Raw genomic sequence first — 23,639 nt, 5'->3', positions numbered from 1 at the left:
ACAATCAATATGTCAGTATGTTCAATTCTTTGCCTTCTACTTTTAAACTTGATTTCCTCCTAAAGCAACCTTTTTAAATTACCTGCTCTGCCCTGACTCATTCCGATTACCTGCCCCGCCCCGACTCATTCCGATTATCTGCTCCACCCGGACTCATTCCGATTACCTGCTCCACCCGGACTCATTCTGATTACCTGCTCCACCCGGACTCATTCCGTTTACCTGCCCCGCCCCGACTCATTCCGAGTACCTACTCACCCTGACTAATTCCGATTACCTGCTCTGTCGTAACCATTTTTCCTGCCAAACCAGTCACCCCCCGCCCCATCCCTCTCTTTAAATTAGCCAAATGGATTTAGATTAGCCTGTGCGGTCTAACCCTAGCCAATAGGGGAACGACACAGCAGCAGGGGCCGGAACCCCTTTCCCTCCCTTGTCTAAGTGCGCGCTCACCGTTGTTCCATCTGTAAGGGTGCAAACGTCTATAGAAGTAACTTGCCTTGCTGAGAATTAAAAAGAAAATTTTATATTCGAGTGCTATTTCTTTTGTGGCACCGAAACTTTATAACGAAATGTACCCCAGAACTTAACGTATAATTTTTTTTGCGACGGAGTCTCGTTCTGTCGCCCGGGCTGGAGTGCAGTGGCCGGATCTCAGCTCACTGCAAGCTCCGCCTCCCGGGTTCACGCCATTCTCCTGCCTCAGCCTCCCGAGCAGCTGGGACTACAGGCGCCCGCCTCGTCGCCCGGGTAGTTTTTTGTATTTTGTAGTAGAGACGGGGTTTCACCGTGTTAGCCAGGATGGTCTCGATCTCCTGACCTCGTGATCCGCCCGTCTCGGCCTCCCAAAGTGCTGGGATTACAAGCTTGAGCCACCGCGCCCGGCCTTAACGTATAATTTTTAAAAATACCAATTATTTACCTTCAGATAGGTGAGCCTGACATTTTTGGCATTTCTCTTGAAATTGGAAACATCTCGACAAATTCTGCTCAAGTTCCCCACACAGTCCTCTGTCCTGCCCAGGTAACATCTTTGAAATCAGGCCTCCGTGGTCAGGGGCTACAGGGAACATAACATTTACACGTTAGTGTCTAAGAGTTTGCACTGTAAAGAAGTGAAGACAATGCCACTGCTTTTTCTTACCAGAGCTTTCAAAATCTTTTTCATGTATGTATGTATGTATTTAATTTATTTATTTTTGAGACAGAGTTTTGCTCTGTTGCCTAGGCTAAAGTGTTCAGTGGCGGGATCTTGGCTCACTGCAACCTCTGCCTCCCGGATCCAAGTGATTCTCCTGCCTTAGCCTCCCAAGTAGCTAGGATTACAGGCGACAGCCACTACACCCAGCTAATCTTTGTACTTTTAATAGAGATGGGGTTGCACCGTGTTGTCCAGGCCGGTTTCTGGAACTGCTGACCTCAAATGATCCACCCGCCTCGGCCTCCCAAAGTACTGGGATTACAGACATGAGCCACTGCACCGGGCCCTTTTTCCTGTATTTAGACACAGAAATGCATGTTGTTGCAATAATTTCCTAGGACAACTGAACATCTATTAAATTGCACATACTCTTGAATCCAAGAATCTCATTACTAGACATTATTAGTATATACACACATATATTAATGCATGTAATTATATTTTCTAGGAGGAGTCATGAAGAATTATTAATAACTATCTTTTAGAAGAGGGACTTGATAAGGTAGGAGAGGGCAGCTTTCATTAATTTTGTTCTTTTATATATTTGATTACTTTAAAAATCGTATGTCTTATTTATATCGTTAGTATTTCTGATGTCAATAGGATTAAGTAAATAGGTGACTGTGAGCCACTTTTTCTCTTGCATTTTTCAGTATTTTAAAAAACGCTTTAATAATTTTTTAAGCTATAATTGGGAAGAAGTTCCAAAGATATTAGAAACGTCTGTTTCTTAAAGTGGGTGATAGGTGGTTATTTTATTACTATTCTATTTTTGCATTTGTCATATGTGTGTGAGTATGTGTGTGTGAAGATGTATATACTGTTATGGACAGTGGGTCAAAGATTTAGGAAAATACCTAAAGCAGATCATGTTTTGAGAAGTTTTTTCCCCTAGGAGAATTAATCCATATAAAATGCGTAAAAGAGAAATCTATTCAACAGAAAATTGGCAGTTCCCGATAGAGTATTTGACATTAGGAAACATGTATTACTAATTGACAACCTGATGATTTTCTGTTAGATTAAATCCTCAGCATTTAAAAATGAAACATTTTATTTGGACATAAATTGCAATGTCCATAGTTTAAAAACAGCGAAGCGTTGTTTGATAGAACGGCATGTAAGTCACGCATCCCCTTTGGTGACTAGAAAGTCAGTTTCTCCCAGCTGCTTTCCTGGACGCTCTTCTTTGCCCTGCATAGCCCGCTGTGAGAATTTCCACTGTAGAATTAATTCCCGCTTTATGCAGTGTTTGCTTTCTTATCTTTTCCGTTAGACTCTAAGCCTCTTGAGGGAAGGGACTTGTTCTTGCCATTTTAATCTTGTCATTCTTCTGTGCCTTTTTCTGCCATTTTACCCACGATATGGTGATGTAATTGTTCACTAATCTGTTTGCCTTTCTCTGGACTGAGCTCCTGGAAGTCAGAGACTGTGTCGTAATCATCATTTTATCTCTAGCATCTAGATTAATACCTGGTACGTACACCAAGGATGACAAATTCTAGGCCCCGTATGACACTAATTCCCCATCCTGCACCCAGAGCAGGATCTATCACCTCACTTAGTCTAGCCTTGACAGAACCTCAGAACCCTTCCAGGGAGCTACTTCCAGTGCAGTTGCTGAGATAAATCATCTACTCTCCCACCTGCCTGTCTGTTTCTCCCATGTGAAAATTAATGTCAACTAATTCTCTCTTAAGGATTAGAAGCAGGTCTGCTGGCCCCCTGCACTGGTCAAGCTACAGTAGAACATGATCTCATCTGTTCTTTCCAGGGATTCATAAGACAAGTGAAGACAATTCCAAGAGCTACTTTCCTGGACCTATTCACTTTCAACAGATTCAGGAACTGAGGTCCAGAAAGACCAAAGTAGGAAAGAAATACGAGACCGAAATGAGCCTATACTCAAAAAAACAAAAATAACATTAATTATCAAGATATTTCTGATTCTTTTTATTTTCGCTCTCCTTTTCCTGGTGTTCATAATTCAATTTTGGCTGTTTTTCTGACTTTGGCCCTTTAAACAATCATGACCAATAAGGCCCATCCATGAAGGTTGCCACACAGAACTTGCTCAGTAAATGTTGGTCAGTTACTATTATTATTAGCTCTGTTATAGCTACCACAGATTCAGTGGCTTGAAACAGCACAAATTCATTATTGTTTCGTCTTTTAGGTCAGAAGTCTGAAGTGGGTCTCACTGGGCTAAAATCAAGATGTCATCCATTTCAAAAAAAAAAAAGGCAAAAATTAGCTGGGTGTGGTGCCACGCACCTGTAGTCCCAGCTATTCAGGTGACTGAGGCAGGAGAATCGCTTGAACCCAGGAAGCGGAGGTTGCAGTGAGCCAAGATCACGCCACTGCACTCCAGCCTGAAGACAAAGTGAGACTCTGTCTCAAAAAAATAAAAAAAATAAAAAGTAAGATGTCAGTAGGGCTAGTTTTTTGGGAGGCTCTAGAGGAGAATTCATTTCTATACCATTTCCAGTTCCTCAACGCCACCTACATTCCTCAGCTCATGGCCCCTGTCCTCTGTCTTCAAGGCCATCAAAGTAGAGCCAAGTCCTTCTCTTGCGGCCACTGCAATTAATTCTTTTCTGCCTCCTTCTTCCACTTTTAAGGACCCTGTGATTACATTGAATCCATCAGTTGAGGCCGGGTACGATGGCTCATGCCTGTAATCCCAACACTTTGGGAGGCTGAGGTGGGCAGATCATTTGAGGTCAGAAGTTCAAGACCAGCCTGGACAACATGGTGAAACCCTGCCTCTAGTCAAAATACAAAAATTAGTCAGGCATGGTGGTGAGCACCTGTAATCCCAGCTACTCAGGAGGCTGAGTCAGGAGGATGGCGTGAACCTGGGAGGTGGAGCTTGCAGTGAGCCAAGATCACGCCACTGCACTTCAGCCTGGGCAACAGAGCAAGACTCTGTCTCAAAAAATAAATAAATAAAAATAAAGTCAGTTGATTAACAAATTTATGTATTTCCATCTGCAACCTTACTTTGCCTTTGCCACCTAACATAAATTCACAGGTTCTGGGGATTAGGGTGGGGATATTTTGGGCAGTCATTATTTTGCCTACCACAAGGGGCAAAACTCAAAGTGTCAAGTCATTAGGCAGATTTTCTAGGGGCAGTAAGCTTACTCCTCACCGACTACCTGTCCAGAAAAGTGATGGAAACCACATTCAAGTGCCGTAGAGCCCCTGCCTGACTATTCTTGATAAACAGTCCACATTTGCTCATCTGGGAAGACAATGTCTCCTCTGCGGTAAGCTTCTGTGTACTGTCTGGCTAGGGGAGGGATACTGGAGAAAGAAGAGTACGATAGAGTAAATAGACTCTTTTGTTTGCTATTTTGTTTTTGTCTTTAATATTTGCATTCACAGGGGACCTTGGCTTTTCAGGTCCTCACTGAGATGGAAGTGGCACGGAGGGGCTGGGGAGGGTGTGTGTGAGGCAGCTGAGAGTAGGGCTGGCCCCCAGCTATGTGAATGAGAAGGCAATGGTGGCAGACAGTGGAAACCCATGTTCGTAGCTGGTGTATGGAAGAGGGTTACAGTGGTTGGCACATTATCTAGGCTTTGGCATGTCTGAATCACTACTGACAGTCCTGTGCACATGGAAATATAAGCAATGCTTGTGTAAGGCTGCTACACAACATGGAGGGGAGGAACCCTTTTGTTCTAATGAACACATTCTCAATGTTATTCCAAGACAGTTGATACCCATTTAAACAGTCAGGCTAAAATCACTTGATACCACCCAGCCTGGATAGATTTAGTCTACTCTCCTGGTGTTTATCCTGAATATTTGATGAATTTGGAACCTCAGAATGGACTACCAGACGAAATACTTGACTTATAAAAAAAGTCCACTGGACTCTGAAATAGAACCCAACAATTCCAGTAATGATGCCTGTTCTCTGTTCATGGAACGATGGGACCTGAAGGATGTAACGCATTGTTTCCTAGCTTCAGTTTCTGAAAAGTAAACCTCTCCTATGCAGAGGCCAGTTATGTAATGTCATGGCGATTTTGAGAATCTGATTCAGTTGTTGCCAGCTACAGCTAATATAATTGAAAAATAGTCAGATAGGGTCAGGCGTGGTGGCTGGCTGGGTGTGGTAGCTGGCTGGCTGTGGTGGCTCACGCTTGTAATTCCAGCACTTTGGGAGGCCAAGGTGGGCAGATCACCTGAGGTCAGGAGTTCGAGACCAGCCTGGCCAACATGGTGAAACCCTGTCTCTACTAAAAATACAAAAATTAGTCAGGCGTGGTGGCGGGCACCTGTAATCCCAGCTACATGGGAGGCTGAGGCAGGAGAATGGCTTGAACCCAGGAGGCAGAGGTTGCAGTGAGCTGAGATCGCACCAGTACACTCCAGCCTGGACAACAGAGCAGCACTCCATCTCAAAAAAAGAAAAAGAAAGAGAAAAATAGATAGAAAGAGCCCATTTTATTTCTCATCTCAAAGGAGAGCAGCCTTCAACCTGGCTTAGCGGTAACAAAGCAATAACAAAGGAAATGCAGATCCTACACTTGACCCTCGTGGCAACTCTCATTTCTCGAATGCCGTATCTAATTTACTCCATAGAGGCACAGAGAAGATATCTCCTGCCTTGAAACATGAAGCAGCATTGTGTCTCCAGCATGGAGTGCCATGACGCATGATTAGTATTGGTAGAAGGCAATTCTTATCTAGTATTTCTGTAGTTTGGGGTTTGTGAGCATTTTCTGTGGTTTTATGCATACGCTTTATGATTTAAGGAATGATTGCAGTGATTCAGAGGAGGGCACTAAATTGCCCTGGTTATATGTAAGAGTGGGCTTCTTACACTGGGAGTTGAGGATTTCAGATCAATTTTAAAGAAACTCTCTGATGCTTTAGCAGAATAGAGCTGAGCATCTACATGAGCTTTAATAAATGAGGGAAATGGCCAGGCATGGTGGCTCACATCTGCAATCCCAGCACTTTGGGAGGCCAATGTGGGTAGATCACCTGAGGTCAGGAGTTTGAGACCAGCCTGGCCAAGATAGTGAAATCCCTGTCTCTATTAAAAATACAAAAATATTAGCCGGGCGTGGTTGTGCACACCTGCAGCTACTCGGGAGGCTGAGGCAGGAGAATTGCTTGAACCTGGGATCAGAGGTTGCAGTGAGCCAAGATCGCACCACTGTACTCCAGGCTGGGAGGCAGAGCAAGACTCTGTCACAAAATGAAATAAATAAACAAATAATAAATGAGGGAACTGTTTTTTTTTTTTTTTTCAAGTTCTCAACCTATTAGCATTTTTTCTTTCTGCTTTGAAAATTTGCTCTAGAAAGAGTTCAGTTCTCAACAGTGATGGAAGAGGGATGGTGTTTAGCAGACTTCAAAGCTTCTTTTAAGAGGCTCTGAAAACATTTTCCATAAATTGTCTCTTCAAGAAACGCCATACAATGTGACTCAGAAATGTCTACCATTTCTGAAGCTAAACAAAACTTGACTTTAGTATAGACCTCTAAGTAAAAGTTATCTTTTAATACTTGCCTTTGTCTTGTTTTGGTAAATCTTCTATTGCCTTCAGTGTCTTAGTAATTGTTTCACTGACACTTTCATAAATAGAGACACTGAAATTACAAAACAGCTGGAAGAAGTTGGGAATGTCCCAACGTTGCTCAAGATCTGCTTTGGTCATTGGCTCTTTAGAGAAAGCTGGAAAAAAGTAACGCTCGGTTAGGTCTGTATCTGATATGAAATGTGATTGAAAAGTTTGGTCAAATTCTTGCTGCATCTGTCTGAAGACGTTAAAACTCCTATCGAAGAGAGAATTCACATCCATAGTCAACTGGCTGAACACATCTTCCATTTGGGTCAATTGTGCATCTTCCTCAATGAGCTTTTCACTGATGGGGAGATCTTTTTCATTATCTTCGTGGAAAGGAAATAGAAATTGATATATCTTCTGGAAAAACCATTCAATCTGTGGAGTAGAGTAGGGGACAGAAATGGAATAAAAATTACTTTCTTTCTGGACCCTTCCTTCCTTCCTTCCTTCCTTCCTTCCTTCCTTCCTTCCTTCCTTCCTTCCTTCCTTCCTCTCTCTTTCTTTCTCTCTCTCTTTCTCTTTCTTTCTTTCTTCCTTTCTCTCTCTCTTCTTTCTTTTTTATTTGAGATGGAGTCTTGCTCTGTCGTTCAGGCTGGAGTGCAATGGCACCATCCCAGCTCACTGCAACCTCCGCCTCCTTGGTTCAAGTGATTCTTCTGTCTCAGCCTCCCGAGTAGCTAGGATTACAGTCACACGCCGCCATGCCTGGCTAATTTTTTTTTTTTTTTTTTTTTTTTTGTATTTTAGTAGAGGCAGGGTTTTACCACGTTGCCCAGGTTGGTCTCAGACTCCTGAGCTCAGATGATCCACATGCCTCGGCCTCCCAAAGTGCTAGAAGAACAGGGGTGAACCACTGCACCAGGCCCTGGACCATTTCTTATTGCAAATTTTAAAGTCAACTTACAGTAGTCGTTTCAAATCAAGAATAATTCTGGGCAAGCTAGGATGAGGCAATGAACTTTAAGATAATTTCTTAACCCTCTCATACTTGACTTTGCCTTTGCCTATGGAAACAGGATCTGAAATTTCTCCTGGTTTACATTTGCCCACCAATAGCCTAAAAAGGTCAAGTTTTCACTTTGGGAGGCCAAGGTGTATGGATCACCTGAGGTCACCAGCCTGGCCAACATGGTAAAACCCTGTCTCTACTAAAAATACAAAAATTGGCTGGGCATGGTGGCAGGTGCCTGTAATCCCAGTTACTCAGGAGGCTGAGGCAGGAGAATCACTTGAACCCAGGGGTGGAGGCTGCTGTGAGCCAAGATGGCACCACTGCCCTCTAGCCAGGGCAAAAGAGCCACACCCCGTCTCACGAAAAAAATAAAAGAATTTGGGTGGGTTGTCTGCCTCTCCCTCTACCAGCTTCTGTTTACTTGACTCTTCATCCACAAAAACAAACCTTTAAAGCCCCAAGAAATTTTCATAAGATCACACAACTGACCCAGATGGGAATGGTCCCCAAATCTCCTGACTTCCTGCTGCTGCTCATTACGCCATATTCTGGTGTATTAGCAGGTGACAGTGGCTCTAAAAATAGAGCAGATGCAGTTAATAGTGGAGGCAAATTAACTTGGCGCATTCATTATCTTACTAGTTGCTCCCTTTGTAATTGAGTATGGCATTGCCAAGCCAGGAACATATTCTAATTAGTATGTGCTCTAATATGGAGCGTGAAATTCCACTCAATTTTGTATTCAGCTCACTTCTTGAAGCGGGAGGAAAATCTAGCCTAATTGGAGCCGTTAGTGGGGCAGAGCTCATCCTATTCAGGTCACCACCCTCTGTGATCCCTCTGCTCAGAAGATAACCAAAGGGGACAAAAAAGAAAACATGCCAGTCCTACAGGACATACATGGGTTGGGCGAAAGGGGACATGAAAGGGTGTGTGTGTGTGTGTGTGTGTGTGTGTGTGTGTGTGTGTGTGTTATGCATAAGGAGGCAAGCATGTTGAAGGTGAGATTTGGGAGGCAGAGAATATCTTTAAATATTTGGCCTCCAGAAGGAAAAATTAATGTGGATTGAAATCAGAGACTGCAATGCTATGATTCCAAATGCGATTTGGTAAACATTTACTGGATGCCACTAATAAGCAAATGAAGACAAATAAGATATGATCCCTGCCCTCAAAGAGCTTACTATTTAGTGGGAACATGTTCACAAATAACAAATACAAGGCAGAAAGCGAGGATATTTTAAGAGATGCATTCAGTGTCCACTGAATGGATGCTCTACCTTATTTATAAATCACTTATACACAGGTGATGGGACCTAAGCATTAGTATTAGATTCTAGAAAGCAAAAGGCTTCTATCAGATCAGGCATCTCCATTCTAAACATTAACATAAAGTAATAAAGTAAGCTGAAATAGGTGCCTTAAGAACTGTGAAATCAGGCCGGGCGCGGTGGCTCAAGCCTGTAATCCCAGCACTTTGGGAGGCTGAGACGGGCGGATCGCGAGGTCAGGAGATCGAGACCATCTGGCTAACATGGTGAAACCCCGTCTCTACTCAAAAATACAAAAAACTAGCTGGGCGAGGTGGCGGGCACCTGTAGTCCCAGCTACTCGGGAGGCTGAGGCAGGCGAATGGCGTAAACCCGGGAGGCAGACCTTGCAGTGAGCTGAGATCCAGCCACTGCACTCCAGCCTGGGCAACAGAGCGAGACTCCGTCTCAAAAAAAAAAACAACTGTGAAATCTTGAGCTCTCTTTTTCTTTTACCTTATTTTTCACAGAGGACCAACTAGGTTGGCAGGTTGTATAAATTCTCATGCAGTTATTTTCCAGGCAAGACCTGCATTCATCCCAGGAATCTGCCAAAGACACCTGGCATAGCCTTTCTTCTTCCTCCAGATGTTCTTGAACTTCATTCAGAAGTTTCAGGGCCTCCTAATTAAACAAAGTAGAAACAAAAGTCCAGTTTCCATTTCATGATCTATGTGCACCTTAATTGATTTCACCCTTTGAAATGTGCACATTCTAAACTGCTTTTTCATTCTTTCTCCTTCAGGTGCCTCGCAGCTGTCAGATCTCTCCCAAAGCTTTCTGTTTAGTTTAAGAAAAGAGTGCTGATTGATCTCTACTGAAGATTGTAAATCTTATTCATCTGTTCACTCATTTGTTCATTAAGTATTTACTGAGTGTTTGCTATGTGACAAACATTACTCTAGGTGTGGGTGACCTGACAATGAAGATGCCATCCCGATCTGGGAACAACTGTGATTTACCTATTTACTGGGAAGTCTGTCTTCAACTCTCGTCCACTGGGGCATGGGGAAAGTGGGCTTTACACTTTATAAAGCTGGCACACTTGATTTCTTTCATTTATGCTGTCTTTAATTGTATATCCTTAAACATTGCAAGAAAGTGCAATTCTTGTATGTCAAATTAAATGTTCCCGTTGAGTTATATTCTCATTGCAGAGATGCCATCCTGCATCTATGCAATTAGAATGTAATATAATAAATATATTTATATATAATGTAATATTAAATAAATATAAATGGGAATATAAACAAGCCTTTGTTCTTCTTGTTTATATTCCCAGCGCTCCCCCTTGTGGTGCTTGCTGTACTTGGCCAAGTCCTGCTCTGGGTGGTGAGAAGCCCAGCAGCAGTGGCACCTATCCCTGCCAGCCTCAGCCCTGCCCCTGGAGTGCCTCATGGGTCAGCACTATGGTGCAACAGACCTTTCTTCCTGTGCCCCTGCCTAAACCTCTGGCTTCCCTGCAAGTTTGGACTTGTGAACCCCAGCCCCCTACATGCCGAGATATTGTGCAGGGGAATTAAGTGAGCATAGTGGATCTGGCCATAAGAAGACAGCCTCAGAGCTAATGGAAATGACCCTTTCCTGGAGTATTAAGCCCAAAGAATCACCTGGGCACTGACAATCTTCCACATCTTCTCTGCCTGGCTAGGATTTGTCAGTTGCTCTCATTGTAAAGTTCAGCTGCTAAGCCAGGTAGCGTTTGCTATGATCCACATAAGAAAACTACCAGGGCCCCAACTTGCCAAATACACATTTTGACCCAGACAGGAGTGTGTGTGTGTGTCTCCTTGGACTTTGCAGAACAATTTTGGAATATTATATCTTTTTTTTTTTTTTGAGACAGAGTCTGGCTGTGTCACCCAGGCTGGAGTGCAGTGGTGCAATCTCAGCTCACTGCAACCTCCATCTCCCAGATTCAAGTGATTTTCCTGCCTCAGCCTCCTGAGTAGCTGGGACTACAGGTGTGTGCCACCATGCCTGGCTAATTTTGGTATTTTTAGTAGAGATGGGGTTTCACCATGTTGCCCAGGCTGATCTCGAACTCCTGGCCTCAGGTGATCTGCCCACCTTGGCCTTCCAAAGTGCTGGGATTACAGGCATGAGCCACTGCACCCGGCTGAACCTTACATCTTAAAGTGGTTGTTTTTCGGCAGGGTACGGTGGCTCACGCCTGTAATTCCAGCACTTTGGGAGGCCGAGGTGGGTGGATCACCTGATGTCAGGAGTTTGAGACCAGCCTGACCAACATGGTGAAACCCTGTCTCTACTACAAATACAAAGATTAGCTGGTTGTGATGGTGGGTGCCTGTAATCCCAGCTACTTGGGAGGCTGCAACAGGAGAATCGTTTGAACCCAGGAGGCGGAATTTGCAGTGAGCCAAGATCACACCATTGCACTTCAGCCTGGGCAACAAGAGTAAGACTCTGTCTCAAAAAAAAAAAAAAAGGTTGTTTCTCCAAGGCAGGTAACAATACCTCCAGGATTTTCTCAATCAGTCCCAATTTTACATATTCTACTCATTGTCCTCTTAAGCCAAAATCCTAATATTCCCAATTCCAAACTACAGTGACTATGTACCCTTGGGCAAATTACTTAATATGTATAAGCCTTAGTCTCCTCATTTGCAAATAAGAATAATAGTATCTACTTCTCAAGGTCTTTGAATTGAATGAGCTAAACAAGCAAGGCATTTATTATTATAACTAGTATCCATTATCATAGGCAAGGCATCTATTATTATAACTAGTCCAGTGTAGTAACTAGTATCTCTCAGGCTTCCTTCCATTCACTGCTCAGAAGCAGAACAAAAAAACAGTTACCAAATCACAGGTCCCAAGTTTTGGAAGTGAAGTATTGCCATGGAAGAAGTAGACCTCTGTCTGGTAAACATTCCTAAAGGAAATATCCTATCGATGCCCTCCGTTTCCTGCTAGACGTTGTACCAACTGGCAGATTCATGCTTGTAACTCTATTCCTATAGTTGACAGTTTATCAAAAGTACTATATAAACCTGGTGTTGAGCCAGGTGTGGTGGCCTGTGCCTGTGATCCCAGCTACTTGGGAGTGAGGCAGGAGGATCTCTTGACCCCAGGAGTTCAAGACCAGCCTAAGCAACATAGCAAGACCCCATTTCATTAAAAGTAAAAACAAATAAAACCTGGTTTGGGGGTCAAATCACTCTAACATTCTCTAGGGTTTCCTACTTAAGAAGTTACAGATAGTCTCACTAAATATTAATAAGGAGGGGTGGCGGAAGGGGGCAGAGATGATGTGGGTCGCCACTGAACAGTACCCTTGAGAATGGGTGGGGCTCAATACTGAGAGATGAGGGCTGCTAACACCATATTTGCCAATTCATAATTTGTCTAAACTGACCCTTATTCTAGGCTTTAAGTAATTTTAGGGAGGGATATTCAGGGTTAAACAGATTTTTTTTTTCCCAATTAACTTTCTAATTGAGTGCCTCAAACTCAAGAGTATAATTCAATGAATTTTTGTACAATAAGGTTTTTAAGAATAAATAAAAATTCTGCTAGTTGCTTGGATTCTTCAGGGCCAGAAGTGAAATCCACATTTGCTTACTTGACCCACCCAAAGTGGAATATTCTTGTTATAGCTGTATACCCTATCCTCCTTGCCAGAGGGTTCAGGGAAGTGAGAAAAGCAGAAAGTCACTGGGTCCCCCATGCACACATCTGCTGACTTTATCTCAGTTCATTCATTACAGTGTTGGAGTAACATGTTAATTAACAAACATCTCAAACCCCAGTTTTCTTAGCTATAAAATGAAAGTAGTGGTTTACCCAGATGTTTAAAGCATTCCATGTGATAATGTGTTTGGTGAAGAGTGTATTACTGCTATCTAGTGTCTCTATTCCCAGATGGCCAGGCTCACAAGCCCACCAGGGAAGATCCCAGCTGGAGGGGCTTCCACATTTTCCTGATGAGGAGTTATTTTAGATTTCCTCAAAATCTTTTGATTGCTGCCAAAAGGGAGAAGTGTTTGCAGCTGCTGGTCCCGCATTCTCCTTTCCTTGCCAGAACCCTGACTGACTCAGGGCAGTAGGAGGGGCTGCAACATCAACCAGTCCGGTGACAGGCTGACACACCGCTTTGGGGTCAGCCTGTCACACTACCTGGCTCCAGTTGCTTAATGGACTCCCAGAGGCCATGATGCTCAGAAGTAAAAAGATGCAAGCAGCAATCTGAAATTCAGTGGCCCCCAACTTTATAGACAGAGGGATAGTTAGAAAATATTAGAACTTCCACTTATATTTTTAAATTAAAAATCTGACTGGGGTGAGGGGAATGGGGCATTGTTTAATATGTATAGACTTTCAGTTTTTACAAGATGAAAAGATTTCTGGAGATTGGTTGCATGACAGTGTGAATGTATTTAACACTACTGAATGGTACACTTCAAAATGGTGATGATGGTAAATTTTGTTACACGTATTTTACAACTTAACATTTTCAAAAAATAAAAATAAATTTAAAAAGTAATTTACTCTTGGCCGGGAGCAGTGGCTCACGCCTGTAATCCCAGCACTTTGGGAGGCCGAGGCGGGCGGATCACGAGGTCAGGAGATCGAGATCACCCTGGCTAACACGGTGAAACCCTGTCTCTACTAAAAATACAAAAAATTAGCCTGGCGTGGTGGCGGGCGCCTGTAGTCCCAGCTGCTCAGGAGGCTGAGGCAGGAGAATGGTATGAACCCAGGAGGCGGAGCTTGCAGTGAGCCAAGATTGCGCCACTGCACTCCAACCTGGGCAACAGAGGGAGACTCCATCCCTGCCTCCAAAAAAAAAAAAAAAAGTAACTTACTCTCAATATTAAAATTGAAAACATTTTCCAAATTATTTTTGTTAGTTTTAATTTCCTCTTTGATTTAAGGTTAATGTTTGAAGATAACCTTTTTTTTAAAAAATTCATTGTTTTGAGTGTGATGTTAATTATTAATGTCATTAAACTGCAAGCTATTCAATGTTTATAGTTTAGAAATTTACTGAACTTTATACTGTAGCATAGGAACAATTTTTTACATCTTCCAAAGACGTTTGAATATGTGTTCTCCATTGATAAAACATGTAGTTCAAGCTATAGCTATCAAATAAAGCTATTTGAATTTGAAAAAGTGAATTAGGCTGATGCATTATTGGATATACATGGTACTCTCTTGAGATGCATATGTTAGATATCGTATGTGCCCAACTGTATGTGATGACCTTGGGAAAGAGGGGATCCTCTACATTCCAGAAGAATCGACTATAGTTCCCTTGCTCTGTGCACATGCAGCCAATTGTAATGACTTGCCATGTAAGAGAACTCAGGTAGACTGATGGATTTCATTATCTAGTTTTAACTAAACTAACCTTCACTAAATGCACAGGAGGCTTAACAAGATTCTTGGGAAAAAAAAAAAAAAAAAAAAAAAACACTTGGCAGATTTTTAAAAATGAATAATTTAAGCTCAAGTGGACCAAAAGCAAAATAGCAGAGCTGACACTGGATCATTATGAGCTCTTTATTGGCCATGTGACAAAGGAAAACTATGGTGATCTAATCAGATCTGGCAAGTCAACTAAAAGTTTCGAAATATTTAGAAGATTATTTGAAATGTGGACTTAGGCCGGGTGCGGTGGCTCAAGCCTGTAATCCCAGCACTTTGGGAGGCCGAGACGGGTGGATCATGAGGTCAGGAGATCGAGACCATCCTGGTCTACACGGTGAAACCCCATCTCTACTAAAAAAAAATACAAAAAACTAGCTGGGCGAGATGGCGGGCGCCTGTAGTCCCAGCTACTCAGGAGGCTGAGGCAGGAGAATGGCGTAAACCCGGGAGGCGGAGCTTGCAGTGAGCCGAGATCGCGCCACTGCACTCCAGCCTGGGCGACAGAGCTAGACTCTGTCTCAAAAAAAAAAAAAAAATGAAATGTGGACTTAACATCCACACTCGCTAATGGTGAATCTCACCTTAAATACATATTGTGCCTTGAGATATTAATGGTAGCAATTCATATATCTAATTTATAAGTAAGTTAATATGCATATATTTAGGAATGAGTGCTAACACATTTTTTAGTCATAGGAATGAGAGACCAAAAAACTCTGGGCCAGGCATAGTGGCCCATGCCTGTAATTCCAGCACTTTGGGAGGCTGAGGCGGGTGGATCGCTTGAGCCCCGGAGTTCGGAACCAGTCTGGCCAGCATAGTGAAACCCCATCTCTTCTAAAAATACAAAAATTAGCCAGGCGTGGTGGCAGGAGCCTGTAATCCCAGCTATGAGGGAGGCTGAGACAGGAGAATTGCCTGAACCCAGGAGGCCAAGGTTGCAGTAAGCTGGGATCAACTCCAGCCTGGGTGACAGAGCGAGTCTTTGTCTCAAAAACAAAAACAAAACAAAACAAAAAAACAACTCTGGAGACCACTGATCTAGTAAAAAAAAAAACTCTTCAAATACTTTTGACTCAATATCCTAACTCAGAAGAGACCAAGAATAATCTATTTTTGAGAAAGCAGCACTTAAACAGAGATGAATCCCTCAGACTCCGGTTTGGAGTCTTGCAGAAACCTATCCTACATGAAATATGTTCTTCAAGGAAGTCTGAAGCTTCCCTCAAACTTTTCCTCTAATAAAAGCAGCTACCCATAAAATGTATTATTAAGGAAAGCAAGTAATTCATCAAGAGCACTAACAAGTGTAATATTTCCGGTCCAGATCTGTGTAAGAACAGACATTATTTTCAATGACTGTACCTGCTTTTCTTCTCTGCATTTCTTCAGGGTGCTCATTAGATTGGTGTGTTCCTTCTCTTTTCTTTCCATCATGATTTTCATTTGCTTAATACCAATCAAAGCCTTCTTCACCTCTTCATCTGTATCTATCTCCCCCACCTCAGAAAAACCTAAAAGACACGTGGCAATTTCTTCTTTGAGATCTGATCAGATTACAAAACACTGAGTTCACCAGTCTTTCATGTCTCCTAAAGATAGGGTTCACTGTTCTTTTACAGGCTCATATTCTGAAAGCAGATCATAATGAATTAGCTGTCGGCTGCCACATGGACCCAGCTGCCACGTGGACCATACCTTCTGTTCCTCACTTGTAAGCTCCTAAACAAACAGAGTTCACTGAACCTCATTCTTGTCAGTTTGCTCAGGCCCTGTTTTCATTTATCCATTTTTTTCTTTCATTTAAGACTCAAGTGTGTTTATATTAGATAAAATTTTGCATATTCTTCACAATTTATAGTAAGTGCCCAACTGGGACCTCAAACAGAGTCAGCAATTTCTCTTTCTTTCAGCTTCAGTTACCTAGTAAGGAGGCATGAAACCTAGAAAGTATCCCATGTAATACAAGCTTCCTTAATAACCTAATGGATGTGTCTTATACACCTTTAATAAATTTAAAATTCATTGTCATTCCCTGTTCAAAGTAGCTAATGTGGCCTACTAAGGAGTTTATTTTTGACTCTGATTTTAATTACAGACCCTAAATCAGCTACATTTTAGCTAATTTGTTCTTTTAAATATTAACTACCCAAAGCATATATCACCAAGCAAAGGCTGCAAGTTAATAGCCACAGAACAGCCAGATTCAATGTAATTATAACCCGTTCTTTCACTAGTTTAAGAATAATTGCACAGATTACTCTAATGGTTTAAATTTTTCAAATGCTTGAAAAGTATTTCACTGTTCATTAGAGCTGTGCTGAGATGACACCAACCATCTGGATGATACAAAAAAATGCAGTGAAAAAATTGGCAGGTTTTATCTACATGATACAAACATCTGGAAATGTGAATGCCTGCAGAGACATGATTAGAATTTTCTATTTTTATCCAGATGTTTGGCATCATGATGACTTGGTTTAAGTGCCTTGAGAACGTTTCACCGTGAAAACAGCGAATATGGTTATCTCTCAACTGCGACTCACTATAAATGCCAGCAGGACAGCCAGCATGCAAACAGGACACAGCACAGACAAGAAACCGAACGTACTCTTCAGGTTTTCACTGATAGCAGTTTTGTCCTTCCAAGTGGGTGCACAGTGACAATCTTTCAACCATAGCAGATACACAATAAACACCAAGAGTGGTGGCTTCATGTTCCCGCTGTTACTGCAAAGGAAAAATAAACTCGCATCAAATGCCTTCCATTAGGTTAGTTTCTGTTGGCATCAATTGAAAACACCTGGGGCTCCAAAGCATTTTTCTGTCAATTTTTCTTTATGACTTTAGACAACTTATGTTAATGTGCCGGAGACATAAGGAAGCTTGAAATGTAAGTTAAAAAAAACAAACAAATTTGAGTCCCTGTTTGGTTTAAATTCTTCATGACAGTTAAATAAGGCTGCCATGTGAAGTACTTGAAACTCAATGCAATGGAGAGGATAGATCACATCCTCTCAGAGTCCAAGCTTCATTTTATTTTCTTGTCAACAGTAAACATCTGGAAACAGAATTGATTCGAATCTGTTAGATGAGTTTTTTTTTTCCCCTCCAAATTATTATTATTATTTTTGTTGTTGTTGTTGTTTGAGACAGAGTGTTGCTCTTGTTGCCCAGGCTGGAGTGCAATGGCACGATCTCGGCTCACCACAACCTCCACCTCCCAGGTTCAAGCCATCCTCCTGCCTCAGCCTTCCCAAGTAGCTGGGATTATAGGCATGTGCCACCAAGTCCGGCTGATTTTGTATTTTTAGCAGGGATGGAGTTTCTCCGTGTGGGTCAGGCTGGTCTCGAACTCCTGACCTCAGGTGATCTGCCCACCTCGACCTCCCAAATTGCTGGGATTACAGGTGTGTGCCACTGCGCCTGGCATTTCCCTCCAAAATTCTATGTTCTCAAGTGAGTTTTTACCTAGGTGGTTCGCTATGTTTTTTTTAAAAAAAAAAAGCAAAACCAACCGCACACATTTTTCTCATACACCTTATAAAATCCATTATGCGGTGTGAATAGTGCACAGTTAAAATTTTCTCTTCTCAGTTAATGAATTTCCCTTTGAGTTTAATTTGATATACATTAGTTACAAATATTCCAAAGACAGAGGTTAAAACTTTACTAAGAAAAGTTACATAAGTTAGAATAAGCTAGATTATTTTAACTCCCACAAAGGGGATATTTATCTGCTTTACATATATTTACTATTTTAAAAAGAAAACAACCACAGAAACTTCCATTATTTGATCAACATTTGGAATATCTTTTTAATACAATCACAAACTAGCAACTGTACTAGTAATTATATAGTTATCACATTTTACATACATAATTTCAACTAACTCTTCTTCTTATCATTACTCTGTTTACAAAACAAAACTGTTTAATATAGTATATTTACCACTAACTTTGCAATATCTCCCCAGTGAAGTTGCCACCAGCTTCTGGAAGGACCTTTGTTTTTCTCTGCTTTAATTTTCATCTGTGTCAGGGATTTACCTGTGTACTATCAATTTGATGACACAGTGTTTAATCCTATTAACCCAACATTTTGAGATTAAAACTATGATCTACAATTCGATACTGTTTAGAAGAGAACACTAGAGGGCAGGCTGTGTACACAATTGGGAACAGTGACCTTGGGCTACCTTCCTTTATACAAACGTGTTTTGATAGGACTCATTAAAACCTTAAAAATATTTTTTTAATTTTCAATTTAAAATACGTAGTTTCCTATGTAGGCAAAATAAGTCTCTTAGATTGGAAATACCAGAAGCCACAATGTGAAAGTGAGTAAACGCTTAGATAAAACAGTTTGAAAAGTGTACTTACACAGTCATGTGGCATTTTTGTTCTGTTTGTTTGTTCTTTTGGCATTTTTTGACTATTAGTATATGAAGCGATATAACCCACAAAAGTGATAAAGCTTAGCATATACATAATGCAATAGATGAGTATTTTAGGCCCACTGCAATTTGCTACTTGATTAGCTGAACTGAAAATGTAGCCCTTAATGATTCATTTAAAAACAACTTAGACAGCTGTTAGTCACCATAGCCAACTCTGGAATCTACGTGATGGGTCTCTCCGGCAACTGAAATCTCAAGATCACCCTGGGCCCTGTTTGCAAGTTTTGAGAGACTAGCCAATCCTTACTTACTATTTACTCAGTACTTGTCTAAGCAGGTCAGACCTTGACAATTCTGAACTTGGCCACCTGCCTTTTAGGGGCCCTACGAAGTTGGTCCTGGTCTCTGAGCAACATGCAGTCTGGAGTTTATCTTTGCTCTGCTTGGGCACAGAGAGTGACCCACATTCAAGGCCCAGCCACACCCCATGTCAGCTGCCTTGATTACCCATTAATGCCCTCTTTTAGCTGGAAACCTCTTAGCTCTGTTTGGAAAACAGATCAGCTCATAGCAAGACTCGAACTATTATTATTTTTAACAGCCTAACGTCACTTCTGAGCAACTACAATCCACACCTATAAACAGATGTGTCCTATCCTGAAAGATGCATGGTTGGCCAATGGAAGAGGCAGCACTTTGGATATTTTTCTCAGGAGGAGCAGAGCAAAGTCCTGGAAAAGTTGGTCATAGGAAACTGTCCAGCTCTACCCTGACTCTGTGCACCGTTGCTCATTAGTTTACTATTGTCCAAGTTTGGGTCCCTTTGATGTCAAGGCTGGCGTCTATGTGTTCTTTTTCAACAGACCCAAATTTTGTTGAAAACGGAACCAGTTTTTAGGAAGTCTAGTGGCTTCCTTCCTAGTAGCAGGTTTTTTTCTTTAATCCACGTTCCTCCTTTAAGAGCAATTTCTGAGAACAGAGCTTTATTGCTAACTAGTACTAATTACTTTGAAAATATCTCGAAGCTTCCAAAAAGGCTCTTCCTCTAATTACTTCATCTGTTTTCACAGCTGCCATTTTGTTCTTAAGATTAAGCAATACTTCATGTGAATCCGGTCACTTTCATAATTATGACATCATTATGCTCAAGATTTAAGTGGATTACAAAATATTATACATAGCAGTTTGATAATTAAGGAGATTTAGAAGCAAAGTCATCTTAATTAAGAAAGATGGCAACAAGATGCATGTGGTATCAACTGGAAAATAGAGGAATCAGATGGATTTCAAAATGTCAAGTTTATTGTTGCTAAGTTCAGGCTTGGACAGAGCATCTTAGATGCATGACCATAGTGGTCTTGCTAATATCTCACCCTTAAGTTAGACTTGCCCATCCTGCCACTGGCATAGCCAGACAACCTTTGGGCTTCCGACTGGGACATTTGGCCCAGAGCAGACTAGGAAGCCTGTATACTACTCAGGTTGTGTCTTACATAGAACCAGCTCCAGGATACAAGGACAGTGGTCCCTGCAGTTATGTAACCCAGGAGAGCATGTGTCCCGTAGACACTAGCTAGGATTTGCTGTCTTGCACCAGTAAGGTCCAAAAAAGACAGAAAGAGGGCAAATCTCTAACAAGTTCTCCTCAACTGACAACCACAAACTAAGAACATGAACCAAATAACACTCTGCTTTTCAGGGTGAGAACTGGGAGAGTGAGAGGCCAGGCGGGTTAGCCTGATAGAAGTCCTCCCACAGTCTCAAGAGGCAGTCCCTCCTCCTCTGGCCCATTGAAGAAAGGTTGAGGAGAATATGCATAAGAGAAGTAAAATAAAAGATAAAGATCTGAATAAATTATCCACATAGAATATAATAGCAGCTAATGTCATCAGACTTATCCTTCCTTCCCTTCCTCTCTTCTTTTTCCTTCCTTCCTTCCTTCCTTCCTTCCTTCCTTCCTTCCTTCCTTCCCTCCTTCCTTCCCTCCCTCTCCCCTTCTTTCCTTCCTTCCTTCCCTCCCTCCCTCTTTCTTTCCTTCCTTCCTTCCTTCCCTTCCTCCCTCCCTTTTACTTCATTCCTTCCCTCCCTCCCTCCCTCCCTCCCTTCCTTCCTTCCTTCCTTCCTCCCTCCCTTCCTTTCTCCCTTCCTTTTTTCCTTATGTCCATTTATTCAGTCATTCATTTAATAAACTTAAAGAAGATGATTCACAATAATAAGCAAAATTTTAGAAGCGGAGTGTAAATCCTCAATTTATAAAATTTCCCCCTTTGCAGACAAAGGTTGGCTAACTCACTTGCTCAAAAGAAATGATGGACATAAAGATCACTAACTTAAGGGGTCAAGTTTCATTAACCTCCTTGCCACACGGTTGTCTCATGGTCCTATCCACTTGGACCTCATCATCCTCTCATAAAAAATGTGATTATTGAAAGAAATATTTCCAACTGTTACTCCCAGCTCTGAAGTTCTGTAATTATTAGTCACATATTCTCCCCAAGCTTCCACATAGCTGGAATGTACGAAATGATTTGACGTGACCTGTAAAATGAAGAATTACAGCTACTTTATCTCTCTTAGAGATTGCTGAGCAGGTCAAATTAGTTATTATAAATGAAAATGTTTTATTGAGCCACATAGAGTGCAATGTCATTGGAAGGTAGAACAATAACCTTTTTAAAAAATTCAGTCTAGGCCAGGCACAATGGCTCAGGCCTGTAGTCCCAGCATTTTGGGAGGCTGAGGCAGGCAGATCACTTGGGTTAGGAGTTTGAGACCAGCCTGGTCAACACGGTGAAACCCCATCTCTACTAAAAATACAAAAATTAGCTGGGGGTGGTGGCAGGTGCCTGTAATCCTGGCTACTCGGGAGGCTGAGACAGGAGGATTGCTTAAACCCAGGAGGCAGAGGTTTCCGTGAGCTGAGATCGCATCACTGCTCTCCACCCTGGGCAACAGAGTGAGACTCTGTCTCAAAAAAAAAAAAAAATTTTCAGACTAAACTAAAATTATTGCCGGGTGCGGTGGCTCATGCCTGTAATCCCAGCACTTTGGGAGGCTGAGGAGGGCGGATCACTTGGGTCAGGAGTTCGAGACCAGCCTGGCCAACATGGTGAAACCCTGTCTTTACTAAAAACACAAAAATTAGTGGGGTGTGCGTGGTGGCACGTACCTGTAGTCCCAGCTACTCTTTAGGCTGAGGCAGGAGAATCGCTTGAACCTGGGAGGTGGAGGTTGCAATGAGCTGAGATCACAGCAGTGCACTCCAGCCTGGGCAACAAGAGCAAGACTCCATCTCAATAAAATAAAATAAAATAAAATAATTGTTTTAGTTTCATATAACATAAGTAGCAAAAGTAGGCATTGAATCTAGACTTCAGACTCCTTCATGAAAAAGGTCTAGTTTGAATACAAAATGAGAAAATTATATTCCACTTAACCATCATCATGAAGCCAGAATTTATCTGTTTGGACCAGCACTATACAAATTTAATTATTGATTAGGATGTACATTTAAAATCAAGTACATTTAAAATTTCCATTATACCGAGAATAGTGCTTCTCTTGCTTCCAGCACATTCAACCCTTGGAATAGTTTATTCAACAAATGTATCGGGTACTCATTACATTCTGCACCGTGCATACAGCAGTCTCTGTATTATAGGTGCTCACGCTGCGTTCCAAAGGGAGGGAAATGGACAACATGCAAATAAATACAGAAGCCAGAATGTATAAAAGCATGACAACTGTTATAAAGAAAATTAAATGGGAATAATGGGATAGTGAGTAACTTAGAAGGGGAGGGGCTACTTGAGGATAGGTGGCCAAGGAAGGCCTCTTTGAGGAGGAGACTTCTAATACAATCCCTGAAAGTAGAACCAGCTACACAATTTTCAGGGCCCAGTGCAAAATGAAAATATGGACCCCGTGTTCAAAGAGTATTAAGAATTTCAAGATGGCAACAATAGATCCAAACCAAATACAGATCCCTTCTGAGCGAGGGGTGCACATGGCACATGTGTGAAGCCGGCTGGCCTGAAAGACAAGCAGTATGCCTCTTCTGAGATCTGAGAGCAAGTGCAGGAGGAGTGGGAACAAACTTGGCCAAGTGTGGCACAGTGTGGTGACAGAAGAAGTGTGATATTAGCTGGAGATCAGAAATGTGCATATCCTATAAGTAGGGCAGTGTAAGAAGTCAGAAATACATATATTTTTTGAAGAAAGACTGCGTAATTGTAGAGGATTTCCCAAAGGGCAACGATAATGTACTGGTTTTATTTTATTATTATTATTTTTGGTTTTATTTATTTATTTATTTTTTGAGGTGGAGTCTCGCTCTGTCGCCCAGGCTGGAGTGCAGTGGTGCAATCTCGGCTCACTGCAAGCTCCACCTCTCAGGTTCACGCCATTCTCCTGCCTCAGCCTCCCGAGTAGCTGGGACTACAGGAGCCCACCACCTCGCCCAGATAATTTTTTGTATTTTTAGTGAAGATGGGGTTTCACCATGTTAGCCAGGATGGTCTTGATCTCCTGACCTCTTGATCCGCCCGCCTTGGCCTCCCAAAGTGCTGGGATTACAGGTGTGAGCCACCGCGCCCAGCCAATGTACTAGTTTTAAAAGGCCACTGTTGCTGTCCTGAGAAGAATGGAAAGCAAGGTAGAAGGGAAGCCAGTTAGGAAACTGTTTTAATCGCCAGGAAAGAGATAATGGTGGCTTTTTGGAGAGTGAGAAGTGGTGAGATTTGGGACTTATTTTGGAGACGGGACTGGACTGTGAGGTGAGGGGAAGTC

At 42.0% G+C, this 23,639-nt stretch overlaps 1 protein-coding gene across 4 annotated transcripts in view; it reads right to left on the bottom strand.

The window, feature by feature from the left end:
- CLUL1 (clusterin like 1) overlaps positions 1-23,639 on the bottom strand; it is a 57,228-nt gene that overhangs the window by 16,173 nt on the left and 17,416 nt on the right. Inside the window, exons 3-8 of one of the 4 annotated variants that reach the window (XM_010354898.2) lie at positions 22,021-22,143; positions 17,063-17,181; positions 15,817-15,965; positions 9,511-9,678; positions 6,735-7,167; positions 923-1,060 (exon numbers count right to left, since the gene is read on the bottom strand). In XM_010354898.2, the coding sequence (XP_010353200.2) occupies positions 923-1,060; positions 6,735-7,167; positions 9,511-9,678; positions 15,817-15,965; positions 17,063-17,181; positions 22,021-22,143 (1,130 nt within the window). Of the gene's footprint in view, positions 1-922; positions 1,061-6,734; positions 7,168-9,510; positions 9,679-15,816; positions 15,966-17,062; positions 17,182-18,403; positions 18,497-22,020; positions 22,144-23,639 lie in introns of those variants that run through there. The other 3 variants (XM_010354901.2, XM_010354899.2, XM_010354900.2) reach the window with 3 other exon arrangements.

The sequence above is a fragment of the Rhinopithecus roxellana genome, chromosome 21 (assembly GCF_007565055.1).
Source record: "Rhinopithecus roxellana isolate Shanxi Qingling chromosome 21, ASM756505v1, whole genome shotgun sequence".
NCBI lineage: Eukaryota > Metazoa > Chordata > Mammalia > Primates > Cercopithecidae > Rhinopithecus > Rhinopithecus roxellana.
This window is presented reverse-complemented; position numbering and strand designations above follow the sequence as displayed.